At 40.7% G+C, this 26920-nt stretch overlaps 1 protein-coding gene across 1 annotated transcript in view; it reads left to right on the forward strand.

Moving 5' to 3' along the window:
* ADGRG2 (adhesion G protein-coupled receptor G2) overlaps positions 1–26920 on the forward strand; it is an 80120-nt gene that overhangs the window by 45759 nt on the left and 7441 nt on the right. The window contains exons 9-25 of the mRNA XM_064483356.1: positions 2060–2115; positions 2970–3025; positions 6072–6111; positions 6583–6620; positions 7879–7973; positions 8522–8588; positions 13254–13645; positions 15776–15947; positions 16135–16291; positions 17163–17306; positions 17938–18060; positions 18737–18782; positions 18899–19002; positions 19801–19922; positions 21247–21515; positions 24243–24342; positions 24901–25184. Of these exons, the coding sequence (XP_064339426.1) occupies positions 2060–2115; positions 2970–3025; positions 6072–6111; positions 6583–6620; positions 7879–7973; positions 8522–8588; positions 13254–13645; positions 15776–15947; positions 16135–16291; positions 17163–17306; positions 17938–18060; positions 18737–18782; positions 18899–19002; positions 19801–19922; positions 21247–21515; positions 24243–24342; positions 24901–25184 (2265 nt within the window). The remainder of the gene's footprint in view (positions 1–2059; positions 2116–2969; positions 3026–6071; positions 6112–6582; positions 6621–7878; positions 7974–8521; positions 8589–13253; positions 13646–15775; positions 15948–16134; positions 16292–17162; positions 17307–17937; positions 18061–18736; positions 18783–18898; positions 19003–19800; positions 19923–21246; positions 21516–24242; positions 24343–24900; positions 25185–26920) is intronic.

Raw genomic sequence — 26920 nt, forward strand, 5'->3', positions numbered from 1 at the left:
CCTTCTGCTGAGCTTCCCTACGTGAGCTTTCTGCTGATAGTATGCTCCAGGTAGAAGATAACATGAAAATACTGGCTGGTTTTAATTAAAGAAAAATCTGTTGCATACATTTCACTTTCATATATTGTGTAACTCTCTTCTCCCCTTCTCCCCTCCTCTCTTACCTTTCTCTTTACTGAATTCTCCATAATTTCAATATTTTTATGCTTCATCTGTGTTTTGGACTGGTGACTAATGTCTAGCTTAGTGTTATGTCTGCATGATGTTTGATAACTGTTTGAAAATTGAACATTTAGTCAAAAAAACTGGTCATCTTGAATAACAGATGCCAGGAAGCTGGTTGGAGTAATGTTTTCCCTAGTTAAGCTACTGAATTGACCATTTGTTTTAGTGTCTGGTGAAAACAACCTCTTCAGGGGACCAACTCATTTGGCACCAGAAATTCCACAATATCCTGCCAGAAACTAGAAACCTTCACTTCTTGCAGGTTCCAATCTGGGTTCATTAAAGGAAATGGAGGCTTGTGAAAAAACTGAGAACTGACCAGGTAGAGTTAGGCTGAGGGTGAAAAAGTGATGGCTTCATGGTTGCTCTGTTACCACTGTGTGCCCAGCACATGTATGAAACACAACGTGTGCTCAATAAGACTCAAGGATGAACTTGGAGAATGGAGGGATGAGGGAGAGAAATTGTGGTTGTCTGCACACACACACACACACACACACACACACACTAAAGTTTATAAAAAGTTAAGATTTTTTTTCAAAAATGGATAAGTAATTCTATGCATATATTAAGTATCTTGACTGTTAATAATTGAGTAGTGCATTGATTGAAATTTCAGGTTCAACATGCAGAGTTTGAGTTCTCAGTAGAAAGGTTGCTGAAACAGATCAATCATGTTAATCACTGGTCTAGTGGCTTTGTTGGCCATTGAAGTGGAAGTGGACCATTGAGTCCTTGGCTATGGGAATCAGTTGTACTTTGGAGTGCAATAAAAGATCAGATGGGGAGACCTTCAGCCTTCTAGTTCAGGAGTTGGCAATCCCGTTCACATAGTCCAAATAATAGCCTGCCACATGTTTTTGTAAATAAAGTTTTATTGGAACACAGCTATGCCATTCATTTATATATCATCTATGGCCACTTTTACCCTAAAACCACAAAGTTTAGTAGTTTCCACGGAGACATATAGCCCAAGAAATCTCAAATATTTACCCTCTGATTTCTTACCAAAAGAGTTGGCTGAGCCCTGCTCTAGTTTATATGATATCCTTGCCCTTCTGCTCAAGAGGCCAGTTTTTTTTCTGTCTGTAGATTATAAAGTACATACAATGTACTTCTGTGAAGTCTGTTTTATTTGTTTCAATAGAGCCAAAGGCCCTCAGAGTAACCCTGCACGAAATGCACTGACTGAAACTGAGTTCAGTATTCCCCAAGGCGAGCATTTTCAGAACAGGGTTTTCTGGCATTTCTGGGATAAAAGCCACAATGAGTTGTTCAACTGAAAAAAAAGGGTTTGCCCTGCACTGTATTCAGGTGTCAAAGCAAAATCTCAAAATTCGTTCCTAGGAAGGATAGTGCTATTTGGTAGCTATATTTTAAAAACAAAAAGAAAAACCCCAAATGGCAAGGAATAAATAGACTTCCATAAGGCTGCTTAACTGCTGAGAAACACTTTTTCCCTCCCGTCCATAGCTACGTAACTGCAGTTAAACAGCTTAAAAAGATTTTTAATGTTAGAGTCACAGTTCCCCCAGTTATCATCTTTAAGGGAAACAAAATCCTGATGAGAAGCATGTAGGGAGAAAATTTCTTGACAAGGAGACAGGTTTTTGTCTCTTTCTGCATTCCCACATAAAATGTGTAGTTGATATTTTCTGAAAATTATATTGATAATCATTGAGGAACTTTCTGATAGAAAAGAGTAAATGTGAATAACAAAGAAATTGATGAAACTCTGTTTATAAAATAATTTGATAATCTTTTTTGGTGACATATTAATCCTCAAACTCTAAGGATACAAGTCTCAAATTTCTTTTTGAAAATTCATTTTTAGCATTTTTTAGAGGTGAGATAATGTTTCAATATGATGAAGAAAGCAATGTTACCCAGGTAAGTTTTAAAGATTTTTTTATTGCAATTTAAAAAGTGAAGTCTAATGTATTTAAAGATTTGTTTATGGTTCAAATTATTTATATTTGGCATATTTACTTTTATGACCAAATTTAAATAAAGTATGTGTTGTTGAAACACTAGCTTTATCGAGAGGGCTTGACTTCATAATAATCATGATATTTTGTTTAAAATTATATTTTAGTTTTCACTAGGTTTGCTGCTGAATAAGAATGTTTACATGATGCAATTTAGTCAAAATTTAAAATTAGACACTCCTAGCAACAAGAAATGTATTGAATCTAAAACTAGTCTTCTCAGTCTGATACTGTTCCCCCCATAAGGGATTCACGTACAGTAGTATCAGCCTTCCCACAACCTAGATTTGGTCCGAGGATCCCAGCTAAATGTGGTTCATTCATTCAGTGAATATTTCCTGATCACCTACTGTATTCCAGGCAGTGAGCTAGGTGCTCAAAATGCAGTGCTGGTTGCTACCAAGTTTCCCTTTTTCCATTGGGATCTTATACTTAAATTTAGAACCTTTCACATAGAGAGCTTTAATGGTGCTCTTTTGGGGGAACCCTTGGAATAACAAAAGATAGAAATTAGCACATCAGACTTGCTGTCTCAAAATATTTTTGAAAGAAAACATAAAAACATAAAACCAACCATATTGGTTCAGCCAATATGGAGTTGATCATTTGCTAGACAATATTCCATGCAGTTAAGAGTCACAGTCTTTGGGGTGGAGTCCTTTTGGCGGCCAACAAAACTGAAGAACAGCTTCTTGCTAGAAAGTGTTATAAAACAAAATAGTTGTTGTATTTTTAATGATTTTGTGCTTCTAACAGAGTGAAATTATGGCTAATGTCACCTTAACTGGAATCCTGTCTCTAAGTGAATTGAAGTGAGTAATCTGTTGTTTGATTTAAAACTTAAGACCTCAACTGTGGGAAGATACTTGTTGAGCTATCTTTCCTTTTGAAAACCAAGAATAGGAAAGAGACAGACCCAGAGTTTATAAAGAATTGGTTCTAGAGTTCTTTGCACAGTAACTGTAGTCACCTGTCAGCAACTAATTTTCCCGTGAGGTTCTTCTCCTGGATGCTATGAAATTATGGAAGAGTGTTACCAGATCAGGTTAGTTTTGCCTGATGTGCAACAAGCCAGAATGCTGAGAAGCCAAGGTTTGTAGCAAGGAAAGGGTTTATTCCCCAGGCAGCCACGGGAGGAGAACAAGTCTCAGATCCACCTCCCCAAAGGCAAGGGACTCGGGGTATTTATAGGATAAAGAATAAAGTAGCAGGGTGGTCTTAGGTATGGGGATCGTGGGGAAAGATGATTGGAAAAAGGTGAGTAATCGTCATTCTTCACAGGTGTAACTAAGCTACAGGTCTCTGCAGGTTCAAAAAAGGAGGCACTTGGCACAATCTGAGGGTGGAGTTTTCCGCCCTCTGATGCCAAAAGTCACGGAGCAGACACTCGCACATGCCCCGTTGTGGTCCTTTTCAGTCTTAACCAGCTCACCTTGAAGTAGACACAGCTGACTCCAAGTTCCTGGAAAACAGCTCAGTAAAACATCTTACTGGTTAGGCTACGTGCTGCTTGGGGGACACGCAAGTCTTTTTTTTTAGCAACAATTGAAACGACTTTGATGAGGGAAGGCAGGTGAAATGGATTTGACTAATGATTATCCACGGTTTCGAGAGTTCCATTTGAATTTGAGTTTTAATATGATTTGGTAGCCAGCAAGGTTGAAAGGAGAGTTCATGGTAGGACTCCACCTACAGCATTTGCTCATGCCTTCATGAGGCATCAGTTATTCAAAAGTCAGAGAGAAGTCTTTGTCAAGTAGACCTCAGCTTACAAGGACAAGCACAGATAATGACAAATGCATTACAGCTAAGTGCTCCTAGTTAGACAGTAGGTCAAAATGTTGGCCGGCAGGGTAGTCTACGCCAGGAGACAGTCTTACCTTGACTGTCACCAGTAGGGAAAATGTCTTCGCCTTCATGCAGGGAAGCAGCATCAGAGATGAAATTCATCTACTCCCAACTTTGCTACTATCTCTTAAATGAGATTTTTGTAAACTTTGGAATCAAATCCAAAAGCTCTTGGGAGTATCTGTGAGGACACTGAGGAAAACGAACCTTTCCTAGTTCAAAATAAAACATCTCTTCTTAAGAGTTATCCTTTTAATTAGCATTTTGACCTCCCTACTTCTGATGATTTAGCCAAGCCTAGGCCGAGAGGAACATGATTCCATCAGATATCTGTAGGGCTCTCCTGAGTTTGTGGTGGCAAAAAGTTAAAACAAGTGAGAACTGGGAAGAGCAGGACATTGTTCATGTCCTTTATGCCTGTTTTTTGACCTTCTGATGAAATAGCTAGCTTTTTCTAACTATTCAAAGTATACATGTGAAACAAAAAGCAGAAGTTATCAATGTCCTGGAAGGATTTTAAATTTCAGTTGGATGATAAGAGTGATAGGAAATATGTTTTTAAAGTCACAAATTTATATATAGAACACAACTTAGCATACTTGTAATTCATTTTAATTACTAGACTTGAAATATAGATGAGTTCATTCAAAACTACCAAGCATTTGTTAACATCTAATATGTGCTGGGCCTTGGGGCTACAAACGAGGATCAACCCAACTCTCTTGAGATGGAAAACAGCCTACAGCAGTGGTTTACCCAAGGTGCATATTAAAATCAGCTGGGGAGCTTTTAAAACTCCTGATGCCAGGCACACTCCATGACAATTAAATCAGCATTTGGGGGCTGAGTTGCAGGCATTGGTATTTTTGAAGACTCCCCAGGTGGTTCCAGCATGAGGCCCATTTTGAGAATCAGGGGTCTAGAGTCCGGTGGGGAAGATACAGGTAACACGATAACAATACGGGATGATCCCTACAATGAAGGTGACATGTACAGGCTACCAAAGGATGCTCTAAGTGTCTGAATATAGAATAGGCAGAGTGGTTGGACATGGCTTGAGGAGCCAGAGAAACTCTCAGAAAGAAGGTGGCCTCTGAGCAGTTATATAGGCACAGCTCCTGCCAGCTTGAAAAGCTAGCTGACTACTGTTGCCACGATCCTTCTCTTCTCTCCAGATCTTCTCTGGAGCCAAGATCTATTGCCCAGTCCTTGGAACAGGGTTTCTCAGCCTCAGCACTATTGACATTTGGGGCCCCGATAGTTCTTTGTTATGTGGGGCTGTGTTGAGAGCATTGTAGGATGTGTAACAGATCCCTGGTCTTTACCCACTAGATGCAGGTAGCATCCTGCCTCCAACCGTGACAATCAGTTACGTCTCCAGATGCTCCCTGGTGGGCAGAGTCACCCCAGGTTGAGAATCGCTGCCTTGAAGTGAATTCTTTAACTAGATTTCTTTTGTCCTAACTTCATGTGAAGCTTGGCCACATTGAAGAAATGAAGTGATGTTGAGTGGGACTGGAGGGGAGCAATGAGGGAAATTCCTAAAGAGGAGTTGTGAGGAGGAGAAGGCTGGGCTGGAGAGTGCTCGAGAGCATGCGGGGTCAGTTGGAGAGGGAATGAGGAAGAAATCGGAGGTACAGGGCCCCCCTGGGTGAGTGGCTGGCCCGTCTCAGAAATTTCACCTCCAGCCAGCCCTTCCTCTAGGTCCTTTGCCAGAAGAAGCTGCCTGGGGGTTGCAGTAGCCTAATGAGTAATAAGATTGTCAACCATAATTTAATATCTTGCTGTTGGCTAAAACTGATAACAGCTTCTATCAGGTTAGTTTCCTGTGTCATGTCAATAATTTATTTTTCCCACGTAGGAGTCTCTTATTATACCCAGTGTTTCTTCAAAGTGAACACTGCAAGCAATAAATACCATATGATGAATTTTATTGCTAAAAATCTAACTTGTTTTGAATTTAATATCACTGATGATCTCCTTCATGTCAATTTCTCATTTTATTTACAGACGATCAGAACTCAACAAAACCCTGCAAACCCTAAGTGAGGTAATCATAGTACATCCTGTACTTGTTCATCATTATTATTATTTGGGGTGGGGAGAGCATGGAGTTCTGTATTCCTGAGGAGACATGTATTCAAATTACCCCAAACCTGTCATGTAAAAGAATGAATGGGCTAGTTCTCTTAGTCCAAAAACCAGAACTAGGCTCAACAGATGGACATTACAAGGGAGTAGATTGTCCTTCATGTAAAACTAAGTTTCTTAAAACCAGAGTTCCAGGAGAATGAGCTCCCTTGTGTGGTAGAGAGTTCCCTGACACTGGTAGTATCCAAGTAGAGCTTGTATGGCCTGAATAGCTTCAATCATATGTCAGTAATCTGGTAGGAATGTGAACTGGATGATTCCTAGGGGTTCTTGTGGTTCTAAGATTCTGTAATTCTCTGATTAGTCCTGGGCCATCTTGTCTGACATTTCCAACTGTCAAACTAACATACATATTTTTATTTTGTTTCAGACTTATTTTATAGTGTGTGCTACAGCAGAAGCCCAAAGGTCAGTCATTTTAATACTTTTATAAATAACATTCTTTCTCTACTCATGAGAAATAAAGTATTGAGGAGTATTAGGGAGCAAATTCAAAGGCATTCCTCTAAAATAAATACACATTAATGACATTTTGGATATGTAATTTTTTATTCTTCCAGACACATATCATAGTCACATCCACCTTCTCATTTCTTTATGAAGCAGAGGGTTGGGTGGTGTTGGGCCATTTGCCTCTGGTTCTATGAAGCTAAGGATCATTGGTGTCCTTAGCCCCACGGGCCACCAGTGGGACCAGGAAATAGCTCCCAAGGGTCCAGTCCAGTTGAAAGCCATACAGAGAAGAAAGAACATAAGATAGAGCTTGGGAGAAGAAGGAGAGAGAAGGAAGGGAAAGAAAGAGAAAAGAAGAAATTAAAAAGTACATGGACGGGCGAATCAGCAATCGGCTGACAATTATTTGAGGTTGCAGAGATGATCATTTGAAATTACGTCCATTGGCTGTCCTGGCTGCATAGGCCAACAGCTTTTAGGTCAGTGAACTCACTACCCAAATCTTGAAAATTCCGTGTGGGTAAAAGGTCTAGAAAATAATCATTTCTACTCATCGAACGATTCATTGGTGCAAACAATGGCAAGTCTTCCATGAAATTGTAGATCGGATCCCTACCCACTATATGTATTTAGTTCACGTCTCTTAGCACTTTTCATTATTTGCAACACTAATATTTTTTTCACCTAAACCAAGACTAAAGAAAAAAAAGAAACAGAGAATGTCTTAAATTCCTAGTTATTTGATGATCTAGATTGCCAGAGACATTTTGGATTTAAGAGACCTTGATAGTGACCTCTGGTATGTGAAAGGGCTCTCAAGATGGAAACCCAAATGCCTCCAGATACCAGGCAAGTAGCCAGCTGGGGGTAAAGCTTTAGATGTCCGGATGCTTGTCTCTACAACCACGTGTCACCACTGCGTGTTCCTTGTGTGGGCAGGCAAAACGAATCAGCATCTGTGCGTGGTCAGAGGGTCTCTTGTTTGCAAGCTCTGTGAATGTAAACACATCTATAAATGCCTCCTTGTAGAAAGTCTCTGGGGTAAAGTTCAGCCTGTGGTAGGTGGGTGTTTGCAAACTTATTTCCTGGGTGACCTCGCAAGTTGACAGTGTTAGTGTCCCCTTTCTTCACTCTAAGTTTGAAAAGCAGTGACAAATATGAAGGTAGGTTTCCAGTTTAGTAACACTCTGGTTCTATATATTTCTCTTTATAGCACATTAAATTGTACGTTCACAGTAAAACTGAATAAGACAATGAACATATGTGCTGTGATGGTTGCTTTGCAAACAGTAAACATTAGACCGATGGGTAAGTTGTCTCTGTCTTTATTGCTTTGTTCATTTTCACACGACTTTGATGTGTTCTTTTTAAAATTGAAAGAATAATGAATAAATTTACATATGTTACAGCTTTCTGTTTTGACTCTTTTGTCCTTGGGCAGTTTTTAGGGAGCTCTAAAAGGTGATTTTTCCTACTTTCTCAATAAAGTTTCGATATATTGTATTTGAAAACATGATAAAACAAACCCTGTGGAGAGGGAGAATTCTATTTGGAGTGCTTGATAGATTGCTGCTGGGATATATTTACTTCTGAATTCCTCTTAGGAGTCACTGAAGAGTAATTGATATTGCATGCATATCTTCCCCCAAATTATTCACTCAAGAAATATTTTGAGCACCTACTATTTATATATAATTGTCAATATAATAGCATCCAATGTATTTTATCGACTGTTTTAGACTAATGCTCTTTAAAGTGCTGTCAGGGTAAGAACTGTAATACTTGATGGATCTCAGCTTCTTCCTTCTCTCATTCTTGCCCATGCATTTTCTTCTTTCTTTTATTTTTGTCTCCAGAACAGTGCTGCTGTCCTGTCTGGATGCCCTGCCCTTCCTCCCCGGAACAGTTAGAAAAACTGCAGTGGTATGTAGCAAACATGGTGACCCTTCTCCTAAAAATAATAATAATAATAACCACAGCATTTAATCACTATTGCTGGCTAAGGAATTGTAGAATTTTGATAGCGAAGAAGGGCTTTCAGTTTTAGGGAAAATGCGGTTTTCTGCTCTTTGAAGTTTCCATTGCGTTAAACCAGTGATTTGCAATCTTGGCTGCAGATTAGAATCACCTGGTGAGCACTAAAAATATTCTGACTCCCCACAGCCTCACCAGCTGACTGTGTCATCATATTTTAAAATTTTAGATGAGAAATGGTATCTTAGTGTTATTTTGATTTCTACTTCTCTTAAGACTGTTTGAATTTTTTTTTCGTACATTTGGGGTCATTTTTGTATCTTTTTTGTGAATTGTGCGTTCATGTCTTTTTCCCACTAGATGTTTGATCAATTTTTAAGTATTCTTTATATATTGTGGATATTAGCCCTTTATCTATGGTATATGTTGCAGATATTTCCCCCTAGTTTGTCAGTTAACTTTTGACTTTGTTTTTGTTTTTGTCATGCAAATTAAAAATTTTTAATGTAGTTAAATTTACTAATCTTTTATTGCTTGTGGATTTGGAGGCTTTATTAAAGAAAGACTTTCCCTACACCTACCTGGTTATAGAGGAATTCACCCTTGTGCTTTTCTAGTAGTTGTATGGTTTCTTTTTCTTTTCTTTTTTCTTTTTTTCTTTTAATATTAGATCCACTTGGAGTTTATTCTTATGTGGTAGGAGGTATGGATCTAATTGAATCTTTTTCCAAATGTCTTCACAGTGGTCGAGGCACCAGTTATTCAAAAGTCCACCTTTTCCTCAGTGATCTGAGATGCCACCTTTGTCATATGCTAAATTTTGATAGCTATTTGGGTTAAATTCCAGATGTTAGATGTTAACATTGGGGGAAGCTGGGTGAGGGGTGTATGGAACTCTCTGTGTTATTTTTGCAATGTTTCTGTAAGCCTAAAATTAGTTCATATTAAAAATTTTTTGAAAATCCTGATTTCCAGTCTCCACCCTCAGTGATTCTGGTTCAGTTAGTCTGGGTCATTGCCTAGGCATTAAGAGTTTTGAAAACTCTCCAGGTGGTTCTCATGTGCAACCGAAGTTGTAAATCACTGCCTTAAACTCTGCCTCAGTGGAGAGAAGCTGGGAGATGGGTGCTTCAAAATAGCAGAGGTCATGGATGATGTGATAACAAGTATATAAAAATGTACCTGGAAAAAACCAGGAAGTGAATGAATGAAAATGCTCACGGGAGTTCCCAGTGATTGGCCTGCCCACTGGCATTATGGATGATTTTCTTGTTTACTTGTTTTTTTCTTGGCAGCATCTTTTGTACTTTTCTACAATCAGATAAAAATTGTATTTGGGGAAAATGAAGGACATACATTTTTCAGTGTGAAGCTTCTCATCCAGGAGCAGAAGGCTAAGTGCAGCCTGTCCGCCCTGTGTAGGCCATATATCTGGGATATATGAAAAAATTCGGCCCCTAGGAATAGCTAAAGAACTTTAGTTAAGGATTTGCAATGTTTTCTGTAATGAAAAGTAAAGAATATTTGAGTTTTAAGCTTAAGATACTCCCATTAAGCTGGAGGGTTGAGCCCCACTTGGAGATGGAAGTCCTGGAAGTGTCAGGATCGGGTCTGGAGACCATGGTTCTTTTGAGGCAGCCCCACTTTCCTCTGATGACTGCCCATTCCGAGAGCTGCTAGGAAGAAGCAGCAGGACGCAGAAAAGGAGGCAGAATGTGAACTCGTGTCTGGCTGAAGCGCTATCATAAATTAGCTGTGTATCCAGCTGTGAGAGCAGGTGCTTCTTCACGTTGCAAAGTCTCAGATTCCTCTGTAAAATGAGGAAGGGATCACATCAGCGCTTCTTGAAGGTTACTGTGCACATGCATGTCACTCACTGAGGATCTTGTTAAAATTCTGATCCAGCAGGTCTGGGCAGGACCTGAGATTCTGCATTTCTAACAAGCTCGCAGGTGAAGCGGATGCTACTGGTCCATGGACCCCACTATGAGTAGCGGCGGGCGTCTAGACCATAGGGCAGTGGTTCTCAGACCTGGCTGCACGTTGGAATTATCTGAGGGGTTTTAAAAATAGTGATACCTGCCTCCCACCCTCAGAGATAGTGATGTCACTGGTCTGCGGTGCAGCCTAGGTTTCCGGATTTTTAAAAATTCCTGGGTGGGGTGATCCTGAGGTGCAAGCAAACTTGTGAACCGTTAGGTTAGAATTAGATGATGGCCTGGTGTCTTTCTGATACATCAGTTCTTAAGATTGGCTGTACATTAGAAACACCTGGGGCCCTTTTAAAACTGATGGCTTCTGGAGTGCTCAAAACACTCTGTATTTTGATCTGGGTGGTGATGATAGAGGTGTATACATACTACAGTTACAATATTTATAATCCTTCCAGCTCTAAATGTAAGTACACTTTACTGTATATAGGCTACACCTCAGCAAAGAAGCACATTGAAGTGAATACGGATGCCTGTACCCACCCCAGAGATTCTTGCTCAGTTGGTTTGGGGTGGGAGCCCTGGCACTGGTGCTGCAGTGCTCTAAGGTTTCTAATGTATATATAGCTGGTGTTGCCCACCACCGCTCTGCCACTCCCTGTGTACCTCACCCAGTGGATGGAGAGCTCGGATTAGCAAAAGTGACAAGAGCAATATAGGGCAACCTCTTCATGATGAGCCCAGTGAATGGGAGCCCCATGCCAGGGGATCTGGCTGCTGCAGGCCCCCAGATAATACAAAGGGAATTTAATTTACACTTTGTAAAGCACCTTTGCCACGACTTGGTCAGACAGGTTGCCACATTATAAAATTGAGGGAACAGAGTCGCAGAGAAGTTAGGTGGATTGCCCAGAGGAGTAGTGAGGGCTGGAGCCCCAGCCAAGGCTTCTCAGCGCATCATCTTTCTGTCTGGCACCTCTTTGTCCACACTGATTCCTGGACCTCAGGCTGTGGGGAGAGGCCTTCAATCGAGTGCCTGTCCCAGACTGGATTCAGCTGGCATTTCTTTTTATGGATATGACTTTCCTTAGGTCCCTCAGCCTGATATCCTCCCTCCTCTAACCCAAGAGAAGCTCCAAGAACACATTCTCATTGGTGTTCTAATTCAACATCTAAAAGTGGATCCATCAGAGGCTCCCCTGGGGAGTCATTTGTTGCCTCTGGTTGCTCCTTCCCCCACCCTGAAACTGGTGGCTCTTGTGCCAGACAGTGGATGAGTTCTTCTCAAGCTTCCATGCTATGAAGATACATGGGGCTGGGAACCTCACCCCCACCCCAAGACCAACTGAGTCACACCCTAAGGAGAAGGCCACAGAAATCTATTTTTTAAAAAAGTCCTCTGGATAATTCTCAAGCACAGCCAAGGTTGAGAACCACTGGGCCAAAGCAACATTGAGGGTATAGCTGATGTACAGGCTGGGGACCTAGGGACCACCCCCTTTGGCCCCAGCTTGATTCATTTTTTTCATTCAGCAAACATTTCTTGGTCACTTACTCTGAGCTAGTTAGTACTATGGCAGGCTATAGCAGGATCAAATTGATTCACACAAATTCCTGTGCTCATCAGTTTCAGAAAAATGTATCTATTGCTAACTCCCATTCAAGATTTTCTTGAAACAAAATTCAATGTCACAGAAAAAAAAAATGACAGTATGACTTACCTGTCCCAGCCAATATCCCCAAATGCATGTGAATGAGCTCATTTGGAAGTTTCGTGGGAAAAAAAGCTTATCTGTGATCTACCAAGACCAGTATGAGAATTTGCTGAAATTAAAAATTCTATTCTACAGATCAATAATAATGATTTTTACACATTTCTTCTAATGTCAATCAATATGCAGAAGATTGTGATTGCAATTGATAGACTTCTATACTTTGGTCATGAAAGCTATAAGAAAAATTTGAAGAACATTTTATTGTTATCGGTAAATTTAGAGCTGCTTTTCAATTTACGCCATACCTCTTTGAACCAGATGTTAATGCTAAGTTGACATGAGAGTAGTGAGTCTATTATGGGCAGATGTAGTTTTGAAACATATGCTTTAGCTTCTAAGTCAGATCACTTGTTCTGAAAATGATGAGCTAGTTTTGTCAATGTGGATTTGAATAGTAAAGGAAAATGATATTTTGATATTTGGTTCAGTTTTTAGAAAAATTTTAAGTATGTTTGAAACAGTCTGGGTATGTGACTCCACTTATTTTGAGAATAAACTTTGTAAAATCTAAAAAAAACCCAGAAAAGACAGGCTCCTAGTATATGGACACCATCAGTTGGGGCACATGTCATCTAACAGCTGCCTCCCCAAGAAGCACCTGGAAATGTCACAAGATCATCTCAACTGAGTGATAAGTGGTAAGGTATAGAGCCTGGGAGCAGCAGTGAACAAGTGAAGCAGAGCTGAGAATTCATAAAACAGCATCCCTCCTGGTGAATTCCTCTCCCAGGGAGGAGGTCATGGCAGTGAGCAGGGGCAGGAGGCCAGTGGCAGGTGCACAGAGGGCAGGCAGTGGCAGGTCCCTGATGGAGCCATGTCACCTTGGTGGTGTCAGATGGTTGCCAGAAGAGGTTAGCTTCTGTAGCTCATTCGTGTCTCACATGCATCTCTCTGATTCTTTCCTCTAGTGACCTACAGGATCCCGTTGTGTGTCTTGCTGGTCATCCACATGGCCCACCATTTTCTTCTTCCAGCAGTTCCATCCCAGCTGCTCCTCAGGCCACCATTGTGCCCCAGATCTCCAGTGCCTTCTCTTTTGCTGAGCCTCTAGCTCATCCACCTGTAACCCACAGCCCTCACTCTCCAACAGGGGTGATTCGGCTTCTTTCACCCCAGCCTTCAGCTCCCATAGCTTCTAGCCCTGCCATTGATATGCCCCCACAATCTAGAACTCTCTCTCCCCCTACGCTCCCAACTGATCTTTCCCGCACCCTGCCACCTGCGAAATCCTCACTTCCCTTTCCCACCACGTCTCCCCCTGTGAATGTCATCACGACCAGCACAGCTCCTGATAAGACAGGTAAATATGAGGAGCCACACTGCACCCACGTTTGTTGTTATTCTGGCCACCGGAAATACAGCTGCCAGCCTGCCCAATCAAGACGTCTGTAATGAGACCACATTAAGCCATTTTATAATGTTTGCTTGATTTTGAGAGCTTTCTTTCAGGCGTTCATAGAACATAGACATGGCTGAGTTTGTTTTAACCAGGAGAGTGGAGAAATAGCTCTGAGGCAAACACAGATCCCATTTTATCCAGATGAGTTCTTTTATAGATTTCTTTCTCCTACAAAAGGTTGTCGGGTCACTGTTTTCAACATTCTGAAGAGAAAATTTTTGAACTCTTAAACACAGTAACTCCATTTAGACAGAAGACAAAAGAAAAAAAATTGATATTCTGGAAAATCAGTCATAGAGTGATAGCGCTGGGGCTGAGCCAAGGTAGCCATGAGGAGGAACATTCAGAAGACCTAGGTGGTGTGATCTGGAATAAGCCATTTAGCTCCTCATAATAATCACACTAATTGCACTGGGTTTGGAACAGAGGTTTGTGTACGTGAGAATGTCATGGAGACTGCACCAGGCTCCCTGGACACCAGGTAGGCTTAGGGGTAACAAGATAAAAGGATGAGGGAAAGCAGCAGAGACAACTCGATACTCTCTGAAGTTTCAATCTAGTGTGTAAGAAGCAATCCTTCCTCTAGAATTTGGAGGGAGGGAGGCAAAGCCAAGTTCTTGGTGACATGAGATTGGAGCTTAGGTTGTGGTCCCACCTTTTCTGCCCTGGTGAGAGCATCCCCAGGAGATCTGGAGCCACTGCCAAATGAATTGAGATTTCTTCAAATTTGTACTGCTTTCTGTTAAATATTTTTTTAAAATAAATATGAACATTTTAGGCCAAATAATAAAATCATTGGAGCTTTAGTCAAGAGAAGGTTCAATGGCTGATGAAGAATAAAGTAAAATTGAAGTTTGTTCACCTAGGCTTAAAGTGCCCAACTTTTTAAAGCTATCCTCTTTGACCCTGAAAATCAACCTGACAGGCTACACAGAGAGGCCAGGAAGGTAGATTCCCGCATCTGTGCTTCTATGCCCAGGACTTCAGTTTCAGACAGCAACTTGGGGCTCTTTTCAGGTCTTGAGTGAAGTGAAAATAACACAACAATAAATACAATAGTTTGCACACCATGTTTATAATAGTATGTTGTAAGACGTGGCTAAAGATTAGAAGGGAGTGCAAAATAAGAAACAGGGTGTTAGGTGGCAGAATTAAGAGACTTCTTTGTTGTTAGGTTTACATCATTGTTTCCCAGTTAAAAACACTATTAAAAATTAGGCTTACAGCCAGTAGTCCAGCTGTTAATTTCATACTATTCTCTTTTCACAAAAGAGCTTCTAGTTATCCACATAAAATTCTGTATGCATGATATAAATTAAGTACATGTATATTTATGCTTATGGCAAATACACACTAAATACACTGATGTGCTTTTACATTTTTTAGTTAGGTTTCTTGAAGTATAATTTATGTACAGTAAAATTCATCCAGTTCTATGGATGAATGAAATTTTTATAATTCTATGAGGTTGGATAAACACCCACAGTCATGTAACCGCCATCACGATAAATAATATTTGCACTATCCCCAAAGTTCCCTCATGTCCCTTTGTGGTCAGCTCCTACCTACTGGCCCTAATCCCTGGCCACCACTGATCTGTTTTGTTTCCCTGTGCTTTCAATTTTTCTAAAATGCCATATGAAGAGAATCATATAGTATGTAGCCTTCTGAGTGTGGCTTCTTTCACTTAGCATAATACATTGGGCTATTGGAGACCCATCCATGTTGTTGCATCTATCAATATAGTTCATTCCTTTCTATTACTGAATAATAAATAGCCCCTTGTATGGATGGACCATAGTTTGTTTAATCATTCTCCAGGTGATGGACATTTGGGTTGTTTCCAGTTTGGGACTATTATGAAAGAGGCTGCTATAAACATTTATGAACATGTCCTCTTAAGACATGTTTTCATTTCCCTGGGGCAAATACGTAGGAGTGGGTTTGCCAGGTCACAGGACAAAGTGTCTGTTTCTTTATTAGTGATTTTTCTATTATATGTTCATAAAGTGATTTGGCTCTCTGTTATAGAAATTGTTCACACCAGCAGCATCAGTGTTTCTGATCTTGAGAACCAAGTGTTCCGGATGGAGAAGGCTCTGTCCTTAGGCAGCTTGGAGCCTAACCTCGCAGGACAAATGATAAACCAAGTCAGCAAACTCCTTCATTCCCCGCCCACCTTGCTGGCCCCTCTGGCCCAAAGGTATGACTTAGCAAACTAATGTGGTCGTGAAAGGGGACCCTCTAATAATAAATGATGCCTCTATAGCCAAGTGTTTTTCTCCTATGTGTGAGGTTCATAATGACTTGTTAAGTTGCTACTCTATTCTGCTTATACTGGGAAAGACAAAGTAGGAGTGCTGAATTTGAAGCGCCACTTCTCTCTACAGATTGCTAAAAGTAGTGGATGACATTGGCTTACAGCTGAATTTTTCAACCAAGAGTATAAGTCTGACCTCCCCTTCTTTGGCTCTGGCCGTGATTAGAGTGAATGCCAGTAATTTCAACACAACTACCTTTGCTGCCCAAGACCCTGCAAATCTTCAGGTACATCCTAATTTATTATGGAAAAATCCTTTTTCTGTATATGATTATTGTCCTCATGTGCTTCATGATTGAGGCAATGACTGCTTATACTTAGGGGTAATATTCAAAATATTTAACATCTAGAACAATGGAGGCACCACAGAATCAAAAAAGGACTTTAGTCTTGGCCGGAGCAGGATCTCAGAGGTCCTTGTTGTGCTCAGTATTAACCCTTTAGCAGCTGGATTGTGGAAGTTTAGTGGTGGGCGGGGGCAAAGTGGGAGAGGTGCCCAGCAGGTTCTAGGCAGTTGGGAGAGAGCAAGGACACCAGCTACTTATCAGTCCATTTCAGTATTTTAACAAATGTCATGACTACACTGGTGTGAATAGTGGTGCTGAATATCAATCCTGCTTCTAGGGTTTTCTACCCATGTATTAGAGGGATTGGGGGCTGGAAACACCCAAGTAAAACCAAGTCTTGCCTTTTAACTTAATTTTTATAGTCTTCCCTTTGCAAGTTTAGTGCATGTGGTTCTATGATGACTTTGCCCTAGCAGGTCACCAGGTTGGTGTGTCTGCTGCAGTTGTCTTGAACTTTCTTCTTTTTTCCCCCAGTTTCATTGAGCTGTAATTGACATATAATATCCTGCTGTTTCTGAGTGTTTCTGTGTATCATTTATCCTTAAAATGTTTTCTTTCCTGCTCTGAGGCCTCATCTCCTTATTACACATCCTCTAATTTCATAGCAATCAGAGAAATAAGAACCAATGTGACATAGAGACACCATAAGTAATGCCCTTACAGGATCCTCCATCTTAATTAGTTGTTGTGTCTTCTGTCTCTTCATTATACTTGCCCCAGACATTTTTATGATCTTTTGTTTGATTTTCAGGTTTCTCTGGAAACTCAGGCTCCTGGCAATAGTATTGGCGTTATTACTCTGCCTTCATCACTCATGAGTAATTTGCCAGCTAATGATGTGGAGCTAGCTTCCAGAGTTCAGTTCAACTTTTTTGAAACACCTGCCCTGTTTCAGGTAAAACTGCATCTAATTGCTTTTGGTTTAGGGTTTTTGGGGGAATTGGGGGAGTCTTGTTTCTTTTAATTCTCACTTATTCTTAAGCCTACTGTAAGTCAAATGAACTGCTGAAAAGCTGCAGTTTATTTTTAAACAGGACCTGATGATGCTGGGGATGGTAAATAACGATAACCAACACTTCCATTGCATTTATCAATTGTCACGCACTAGCATAAGCACTTAGAAATGTTAACTCTAATCCTCTCAACAACTCTGTGAGGAAGGAACTACTAAACCATTATCTCCATTTTATAGATGATGCCGTGGAGGCACAGAGAGGTTAAGTAACTTGCTCAAGAACACACAGCTTAAATGGCTGAATGTTATGTTCCCTTTCAGATTCATGAGGATTTCATTGTGTCAGTCTATGAAATTTAACTCAGTATTTAGAGCATTGTATAGTGGAACAAGCTCTACTTCTAATTATGGCCCTTGGGAAAGTCACTTTACTCCCTGCCCCTGAATTTCAGACCTAGCTAGTAAAATAAGCAACGTGGACTAAATAGTCCTTAGGGTCTCTTCTAGCTCTAAAATTCTCTGATAACATTTCATTTTCCCTTGTCATCTTGTTGACTCTTTGGTGTTCTAGGACCCTGCCTTGGAGAACCTCTCTCTGATCAGCTATGTTATATCCTCAAGTGTTGCGAACCTGACCGTTAAGAACTTGACAAGAAACGTGACAGTCACATTAAAGCACATCAGCCCAAGCCAGGTGGGTGGGGCCTGTGTGGTCTGTCCATTGACCAGAAGCACCTCACGCAAACTATGCCTGTAAGACGTGGCCTGAAAAAGTAGATCCAGCAGAGCATTAGACTTGGTTAGGGCAGTGTGTAAGACTCGAATCACATAGTCACTCTGTTGGGTTTTGGCATGCCTGATAACTGACCTCCTACTTTCCAAGAAGGAGCAGTGTAAAAAGCAAGCCAAATTTCAAAATTTCAAAAAAAAAGCCAAAATGCCAAATTTCAGTGCATTCAGATCAGTGGCTGCAGGTCTGATTCTCACCTCCAAAGAGAAAGCTTTTCAGTTCAGATCACACTAAGCATCATCTGTGACCTCTCTACTCAAAGTGTGGTCTGTAGACCTGCAGCGTCAGCATCACCTGGGAGCTTGCTAGAAATGCAGACTCTCAGGCCCCACCCTAGATCCAGGGAATCAGAATGTGCCTTTTAACAAGGCTTCAAGGTGATTTCTATGCATGCACAATTGTTGAGTTTTAAGAAGTGCTGACTTACATGAGACTTGCTTCTAGAGACCAATATAAAATAAGAACTCTCCTAAAATCAAGAATGAGATTCTGAAATAAAAAATACCGTTTTTTTCCTAATTGCTTTTCAATTTTTTCAGTTCAGTAAATTAATTACTTATAATTTATCTTTCTACTGCAGGATGACTTAACAGTGAGATGTGTATTTTGGGACCTGGGCATAAACGGTAGGTTCCAGTCATACCTTTTTCAAAGTTTAAGTGGGTAGAGGAGGGGAAGCAAGGAGCAGTCTTTGGTTCAGTGGCCTTGCTGATGGAACAGACACTCTTCCCAATGCCAACAGGTGGCAGAGGAGGCTGGTCATCTGACGGCTGCTCTGTCAAAGACAGGAGGCTGAATGAAACCACCTGTACCTGCAGTCACCTTACAAGCTTCGGTGTCCTACTGGTAATAGCCCTACTCTACGTGGCCTTAGATTCTGGGTCTCAGGGGTAGCTAGGAATCATACCATGAGGTCTAATCTGATGGATGACTTTGATAAATCTGCAGATTTCATGATATTGTGGCAAAGTTATAGACCAATGAAATTTCTAATAAGCAAATGTACTTAAAGGAAAATACTTCAACATGGAAGTATTTTTCCTCATTCTATTTTCACATTTAAGTTTTTCTCTTTTAAGTAGCTGTAGGAGGACTAGGGAATGCAGATTAAAATGGGTAATAAAAATTGTTCAGTTTGCAGTGCACTTTAAAGTTTTTATAAAACACTTTGACATAAATTATCGTATTTAATGTCCCCAACAATCATGCAAGATGGGTAGAATGGGGTGTTGTTATTGTCACTCTAATGAAGTCAGAATTAAGACTCATTTATTAGGTAATTGTCCACAGTCATAGAACTAAGAAATATAGGAGCCAGAAGCCAAATTCAAGTCTTTGCGCTTCTAGCCCAGTGCTTTTCCAGTGCATTGTAATGCAGGGATCAAGTACATGCAATTTGGAGTAAGCCAGACCTGAATTTGGATCCTGGCTCCTCCTCTTAGTAGCTTTGTGACCCTAGACAAATTACTTAACCTCTCTGGGCCCCAGTTTTATTATCTTTACATGATGATAATAATTGTGCCTACCTTGTAGGTTTGTTGAATGAACTATGGATGGGCACTTAGAACACTCAATAAGTGTAAATTATGACTCTGTTATTTATTTTAAAATATTTGGTCTTGAAAGCAATATTTTATTTTCCAGGACCTGTCTCGAACATCCTTGCCACCTGCTCAGATAATGGCTCTGACATTTATCACATATATTGGTTGTGGGCTTTCATCAATTTTTCTGTCAGTTACTCTTGTAACCTACATAGCCTTTGAGTGAGTATCCACAACTGGAAACTTGGATTATATGACATAGTGCTCACCTCCATTGCCAAAATGTATTAAGTGAGCATGTTCCTTGACCTAGCTTATCCTGTCCACCCATCTAGTGGGGCCAACTATATGTAAAACTTCAAGGGACTTTTTGGTTTATATACTCCCTTCCTTCCATGAGTGTGCACTCACTGAAGGCAGGGGTTGTGTCTTAACCATCTTTGTACCCTAAAATGATGCCTGGTACCTAGTCGACATTAAGTAAGAAATGAAAGATGGATGCAGACCCTGAAATCGAAGAGCTTACAATGTGAAATAGACCATAGCTCCATGTACAGCATAAGAGCTATGTTTACTATATTAAGTTTCTAAATTATACCGAGCAAACACAAAAGATTAAATACATTAACAGATGTGGGGATGAATAAAAGTAAAGGGTATCAAGCCTCACTGAAAAATATCAATACTCAGTGAATGTAGCTTTGTAGGTCAAAGCCAGACTGACATTCCAAATAACAGCATCTCCTTCTTGGCTTACCAGAGGGTCTCTTTGGTCATTTTGGGGGGTAATTCCAATAAATTCTGTTGGAAAAGAAGGAAATAAAGGTACTTTTACTGCATTAACATGTAAGTTCTGGGATTTAGATTTTGGACACTGATCAGGAAATGCACAAATTTACTTTTAATGCCCTTAGGATCCAGCTGTGACTACAGATCTTCTAGTAGACCTCTGGAAATATGATTAATGAGACTAAATTACTATAAGGCCAGCCATTACTCAGAATGATTTCACCAGATCTAATTTCACACACATAAACATGTACATGTCAGCAGTTCGCTGTACTTTCCTATGCCTGTCTCATTTAGCTATAGTTTGAACTCTTCTTTCCATGATCTCATTTTAACTACTAACATAAGATAACAAGAGAATCTGGCTATGTTTTGAAGATCTGAATATAGGAGCCTATTATATGAGAAGCAGCAGCAATGCTTCTAGAAGTAGTTTGGGAGAAATGGGGGTAGGTGCTCAGTAGCTTTCACTGCAAACTATTTGAAAGGATGGGTTAGCAGTCAGCGTGTAAAAGGTTCCATAGAAATATAAACACGAATTTTCCATATGGTTATCACAGGTGATTCTCTTTAGATTTTTCCTTTGTTGTTATTGTTGGTTTTAATGTGCACACACACACAGACACGCTCAAAGAGAGGAAATTTATACATATTGATATTTACCAAAGAATAAAAATAAATTGCTTAGAACTCAGATATACTCACATAAACGTTAGTAGGTTGTGATGCTAATTCTTTTCTTGTCCTTTCCTTTTAGGAAGATTCGGAGGGATTACCCTTCCAAAATCCTCATCCAGCTGTGTGCAGCTCTGCTCCTGCTGAACCTGGTGTTCCTCTTGGACTCGTGGATTGCTTTGTATGACATAAGAGGCCTCTGCATCTCAGTGGCTGTATTTCTGCATTATTTTCTCTTGGTCTCATTCACATGGATGGGCCTGGAAGCATTCCATATGTACCTGGCTCTTGTCAAAGTGTTTAATACCTACATCCGAAAATACATCCTTAAATTCTGCATTGTTGGTTGGGGTATGTATAATTTTTGCTTGCACATTGCCTGGGCTTTCTCTGCTTTTTCTCCAGGGTTTTGATTTTTTTAAATCAGATAGAGACAATGATGAAGCAGGTCACCCTTCGCAGGTTTCTAAAACAGCCTTATTCTCCTCTTTAAGTTTCATTGCCCAAAGAGCCTCCTTGTCAAGTCTCTCTCTAGAACACCTGTATATATACTTATCCTGGATTGGTTGTGAACACAACACTCTTCGAGGTTAGGGCTATGAATTCACTTGGTATCTCCAGCAACTAGAACTGGGGCTGGCACACAGAGGGTGCTCAATCAATTGAGAACATCAGCTTGGTGATGATGAGGCCAGACTTTCAATCCCCAAACTCCCAGCTAGCCTCACTCTGCTCTGTGCCTCCCAGACATCACACATGTGCATGGCAGTCCACTCGGAAGGGCAGAGTGAAAGAATGTGCAGATAAAATCTCATTTAACTTTATCACCACACCAGCATGGTATTTCAGATCATGCCGCCTGTTGGTGGTGGGTCCCAAAGTCTTAGATGCCCTCAAGATCATGATGGTTTCTTCATTCAACTTCCCACCAAAAGTAGGAGCCTCCTGGACTTGACTTATCCTTGACTAAAGATAATTTAACCTCTGCTCGAATACTTCTATTATTGGGGAGCTCATTACCTTCATTAAAGAACAAAATTCAGTTGAGTAAATTTTAATGGTCTTACTGACTTTAGTTACCAATTCACGAATCAGGCAGCATCCCATGTAGCAGATAGAAAGGAGCTCCGAGGAGCTGTACATAATGAAAGATTTTTTTTATAGGCAGAAGGAAGCAGGAACAAGGAAGTCATTCTGGGCAAAACAGCAGGTTGGTTATTGTAAGGTTACTTTCCTTCAGGGGATGGCAGCGGTCTGTCAGGCAGATCACCTAACTAGTGCTGATAAGGCAATTTCTGATTGACTGGTTTAAGATTTCATTTCTAAGAAAGTCGAAGCTGTACTGGAGTTAAGTCTCATTTTGATGACCTGTGACTGGCATAGGCGACTCCATTTTGGGCCTGTTGTCTTGTCTTTAATACCTTACATGGCAGCCAATGACCATTTTCTAAAGCTCTAGCGTTCTGCTTGTCCATTAAGTTCACTTGCCTCTCTGGTGGCACTTACCCTAACCAGCAGTCTCAGTTTTGCTCTCTCGGGCAAAAAAATAATCAGCTGACACCTTTTCTGCCAAAGTCCTTTAGATAATCTACAAGTAACATATCAGATTATATATAATGCCCTATTTCTCAACATATTTTCACACAAATAACCTCATAAAAGACAAGCCAGTGAAGTCAGCAAGGCAGTTATTGTTAATGCCAGGTGAAGAACCTGGCTCAAAGTGATGTCACGATTTACCCCAATTCCCACAGCTCAAGAACAGCCGAGCCTGGCTTTCTGATTTCTCATGCGTATCCCTTCCACTGTGTTACAGCTGCCATCCCTCCCAGACTCCCTCCTCTTCTTCAGGCTAAATATTCCTTCAGATATTCCCTACACAATAGGGCTGCAGATCCTTTACCTCCCTTGTCATCCTGCCTGTCATTGTATCTTTGTGAAGAGTAACAAAACAGTACCTTTCCAGAAAAATAAGTCACTTCTTCCCATAAAAATAAGTCACTGTTTCTGATCTTGGGCATGGATTCTCTCTTATTTGTAGAATCCTGAAAGTCAGATTTCCTTGTCAAGGATAAGCTCCATATCCCCAGTATTTTATTTTTAGGAAGGTGTCTCAGGAAGTCACCATGTGTCAGTGTCTCCGTGAGGTACAAATGTAAAAGCATTAAATGAAATATTATGTTAGATTGTACCAGGTACCCCAACCTGTCTGTGAGAAGGAATTGTTTTTTATTTACCAGAGCCTCGAGATTGGGTTTCAGGCCGGTCTGTGTGCACAGAGGAGGAGGTGTTGGCATGGGGAGGCGAGTGATGGGGTGGAGGGGTGAGAAGGACCCCTTCCCAGCCTGGGAGGAGCCTATTGATTGTGCTTCCTCTTGGCCGAAGTGCAGCACCCCAAATCAACCAGGTCAGGCTTCTCGGTCCATCAACAGATTCTAGATAATCAGTTGAGGACTTTGGGGTTCATAATGAAAGATTTTCCAGAAGTTACTGGGAACCCTAATATGTTGACTATTTGGTTTACATTTTGGAGTCCTTCATTTTGTCTGCCACCTGACCCTTAAAATTACATTCCAGATGTGTAAAAGTTAAGAGTAACACTAGCTGCTATAGCAGACAAACCGCAAAAGAGTTTGGAGAAGAAGATAATTTCTCACACATGTGCAGTCCTGTCAGCAGGAGGTGGGGCGGGGGAGGTCTCTGGTCTTGCGGTTACTCAGGATCCAAACTGCTGGAGACTGTGCCTCAAGACAGCACTTCCAAGATCACCCTGAATTTGGGAGAAAAGAGTGGAAAATCAGTCTCACAAGAGGTTTTTATGGGATAGGCCAAGTGCTGGAGCAAATCACTTCTGTCCATATCCCACTGGCCAAGACCTAGTCAAGTGGTCAGGTACACCGAGCTGTAAAGAAAGGCTGGGAGATGTCCAGCTATGTGCTAAGGAGGAAGAGAACAGGTTTGGTGAACAGCTCACCAGTCTCTGCTGTTTCAGAAGAAAATAGAACATGATCTCTATTCCTTCTCCTCACCACCTTTGCTTATTAGAACTATGTGTGAACAATGTTTCCCGTCTTCCAGGGGTACCAGCTGTGGTTGTGACCATCGTCCTGATTATATCTCCAGACAACTACGGGCTTGGATCCTATGGGAAATTCCCCAATGGCTCGCCTGATGACTTGTGAGTACAAAGCCCCCTGTGGAATAAGTGAACTGGAGAACGAAATTCTTCAAGAAAATGGAAGATCTAATCAGCATATTGACTCTGGCTCTCATCCTGATAAAATCCAGTAACATTTACAGCAGACTTTGCAGTTATGTATGTAATGAGATAAGCTAGTTGGAGAAGCCATGCTGCTACTCAAGTATTAAAAAAAAAAATTAGGAGGAAGCACTTTGAAAATAGTTTTATAAGCTTGTGAGAAAAATGAAATACCAGCTACACTGTATTAGTAAAGACTCACAAAATAGAGTTACTAGGATCTAAAGGGGATTAAATCCCTTAAAGTTTTCAAAGAATATTTTTTAAATACTTTCAATCACTAAATGTCCTAAAATAAACTCTCTTAGAGTTTTTCCCCTAGAGCTATAAATGGTGTCGGAGATCAGAGGTTTTATCTTTTTTTTCTTTTGTACTTGTAGGCAGATGTTTCAGTAAGATAGAGATTCACTATTATCATTTTGAACCATATTTCTGCATTGTAATGTGTTTTCCCCTGTTTTTCCCCCCAAATTCCAGTTGCTGGATCAACAGCAATGCTATATTCTATATTACAGTCGTGGGATATTTCTCTGTGATATTTTTGCTGAACGTCAGCATGTTCATTGTGGTCCTGGTTCAGCTCTGTCGAATTAAAAAGAAGAAGCAATTGGGAGCCCAGCGAAAAACCAGTATTCAAGACCTCAGGAGCGTTGCCGGCCTTACATTTTTACTGGGAATTACTTGGGGCTTTGCCTTCTTTGCCTGGGGACCAGTTAACGTCACCTTCATGTATCTCTTTGCCATCTTTAACACCTTACAAGGTAAGCTCTACAGCACTAAATACACACTGGATGACCCAGTCAAACTTAAAAATATTGCTTCTAAAAGTTAGAGTATGTGCAAAGTGGCTTATTTAGTAGCTTAAGATACATTTGTTGAAAAACAGATTTTTCTTTGACAAAGGGTGTTCTGAGATCCTTGGAAGAGTGGCTAAATTCAGTAAATTCAAGTGGTCCTTTTTTCCTCCTTATCCATCACTACCTCCTTGGAGGGAACATATTGAGGGGAACCCACCAGAAACTCTTTCTTAGAGAGCCAGTCACTCTTCCTTCACTTGGTTCCTCACTTTTTTTTTTTTTTTTTTTTGTCTTTAACTTTGTTACTGCAGTAGAACATGCATACAGGAATGTGCAAGTACCATAAATGTCCCTGTGAGGTCTCACCACTCTGACCTCCAAGGTCTGTGTTTGACTGAAGACAGTGATAAACGTGAAGTCAGTGGCCAGGCCCAAGTGGCAGTAGCCTGGCCCAGTGGTGAATCCTGTGCAGTTGCTCTGCTGGGACATGCAGCGGGAAGGGCAGGTGCTGTGTGTGGCCCTCGCCCACCCTTGGAGCTTCCCGTTTGTTAATGAAGCCCAGCTGTGGTCATTTCGGAAGAGGGGAATCCTCTTCAGTTGTATTCCTTAGGAAAGCGAATAACTAATTCTTTTGGATCAGCATTATAAAAGAGTTGTCAGCTGTGATTAATTTTAAATGGAAGCACTTTGGCATTAAGAGTCAAGCCGGCTAATAGGTTTATTACAGTATACAATAACAATAATCCAGGTCCCTTGGTTTCCTTTTATTCCAGATCCTCTGTTGGGATGCCTTTTAACTGCATTCTCATCCACTTGTTTTCACCTTCTCCTGGTGGCTTTCACCTCCCATAGCATCCTTTTGTAGTTCTATCAGGCAGTAGTTCATCTTGCTGGTTTTCAAAGAAATCCCAACCTGAGATTGAATTCAAATGCCTAACTTGGCTACCGGTTCTTATTTTATTTGGAGGAAGCCAGTTAATATGCTTGTTGATTTTACATACTGTTTAGTTTTACAACAGTTTTACAACATTACAACACTACAATGTACCAGTTCCTGAATTGGTAGACCCATGTTGCACTACGTAATATTAGATAGAAAAGTTTTATTTGCCAACAATGGCATGCTAAAAGTAAGAGACACTTAAAGAGAAAAAAAGTATGCCCAAATCACACTAATCATAAACATGAAAGCAAGATACTCACCCTCACATATTTCAGGTGGAAACTGAACCTGCCTCTTTCTCATTTCCCCGGAATGTCTTCTCATTAGAATATGAATGAATAGAAGTGTTACAGAAATGACAGGTCAGCCAAGAAACAAGCACCACTCGGAGGGTTGGAGTACTCAGATGTATTACGCCGGCAGGCTCAGAGGGGCTTCTGCTCCAAAGCTCTGAGCACCTCCAAGACGTGCGCATGAGGTTTTACAGGGTAAAGTACAAGCTTGGGGTATTCGGCCAATAGGCATGGAACAGCTTTAGCAGCATTGTCATCACAAAAGTGGAGGCGGGGAGGCAGCAAACCAACATTCCAAAGCCAGATATGTATCTTTGAAAACCCAGCTGGCTATCAGAAAACATGGACAGCAAACCAACACTAATTAACCTAGATTTACAAGTTAGTCTAGCAGAACTCAGATCAGTATTCCAATACTTAGATTTGTGAGTTATCTTGTTAGACCAGCCCAGCCTCTCCTTCAC

Source organism: Camelus dromedarius, chromosome X (genome assembly GCF_036321535.1).
Source record: "Camelus dromedarius isolate mCamDro1 chromosome X, mCamDro1.pat, whole genome shotgun sequence".
NCBI lineage: Eukaryota > Metazoa > Chordata > Mammalia > Artiodactyla > Camelidae > Camelus > Camelus dromedarius.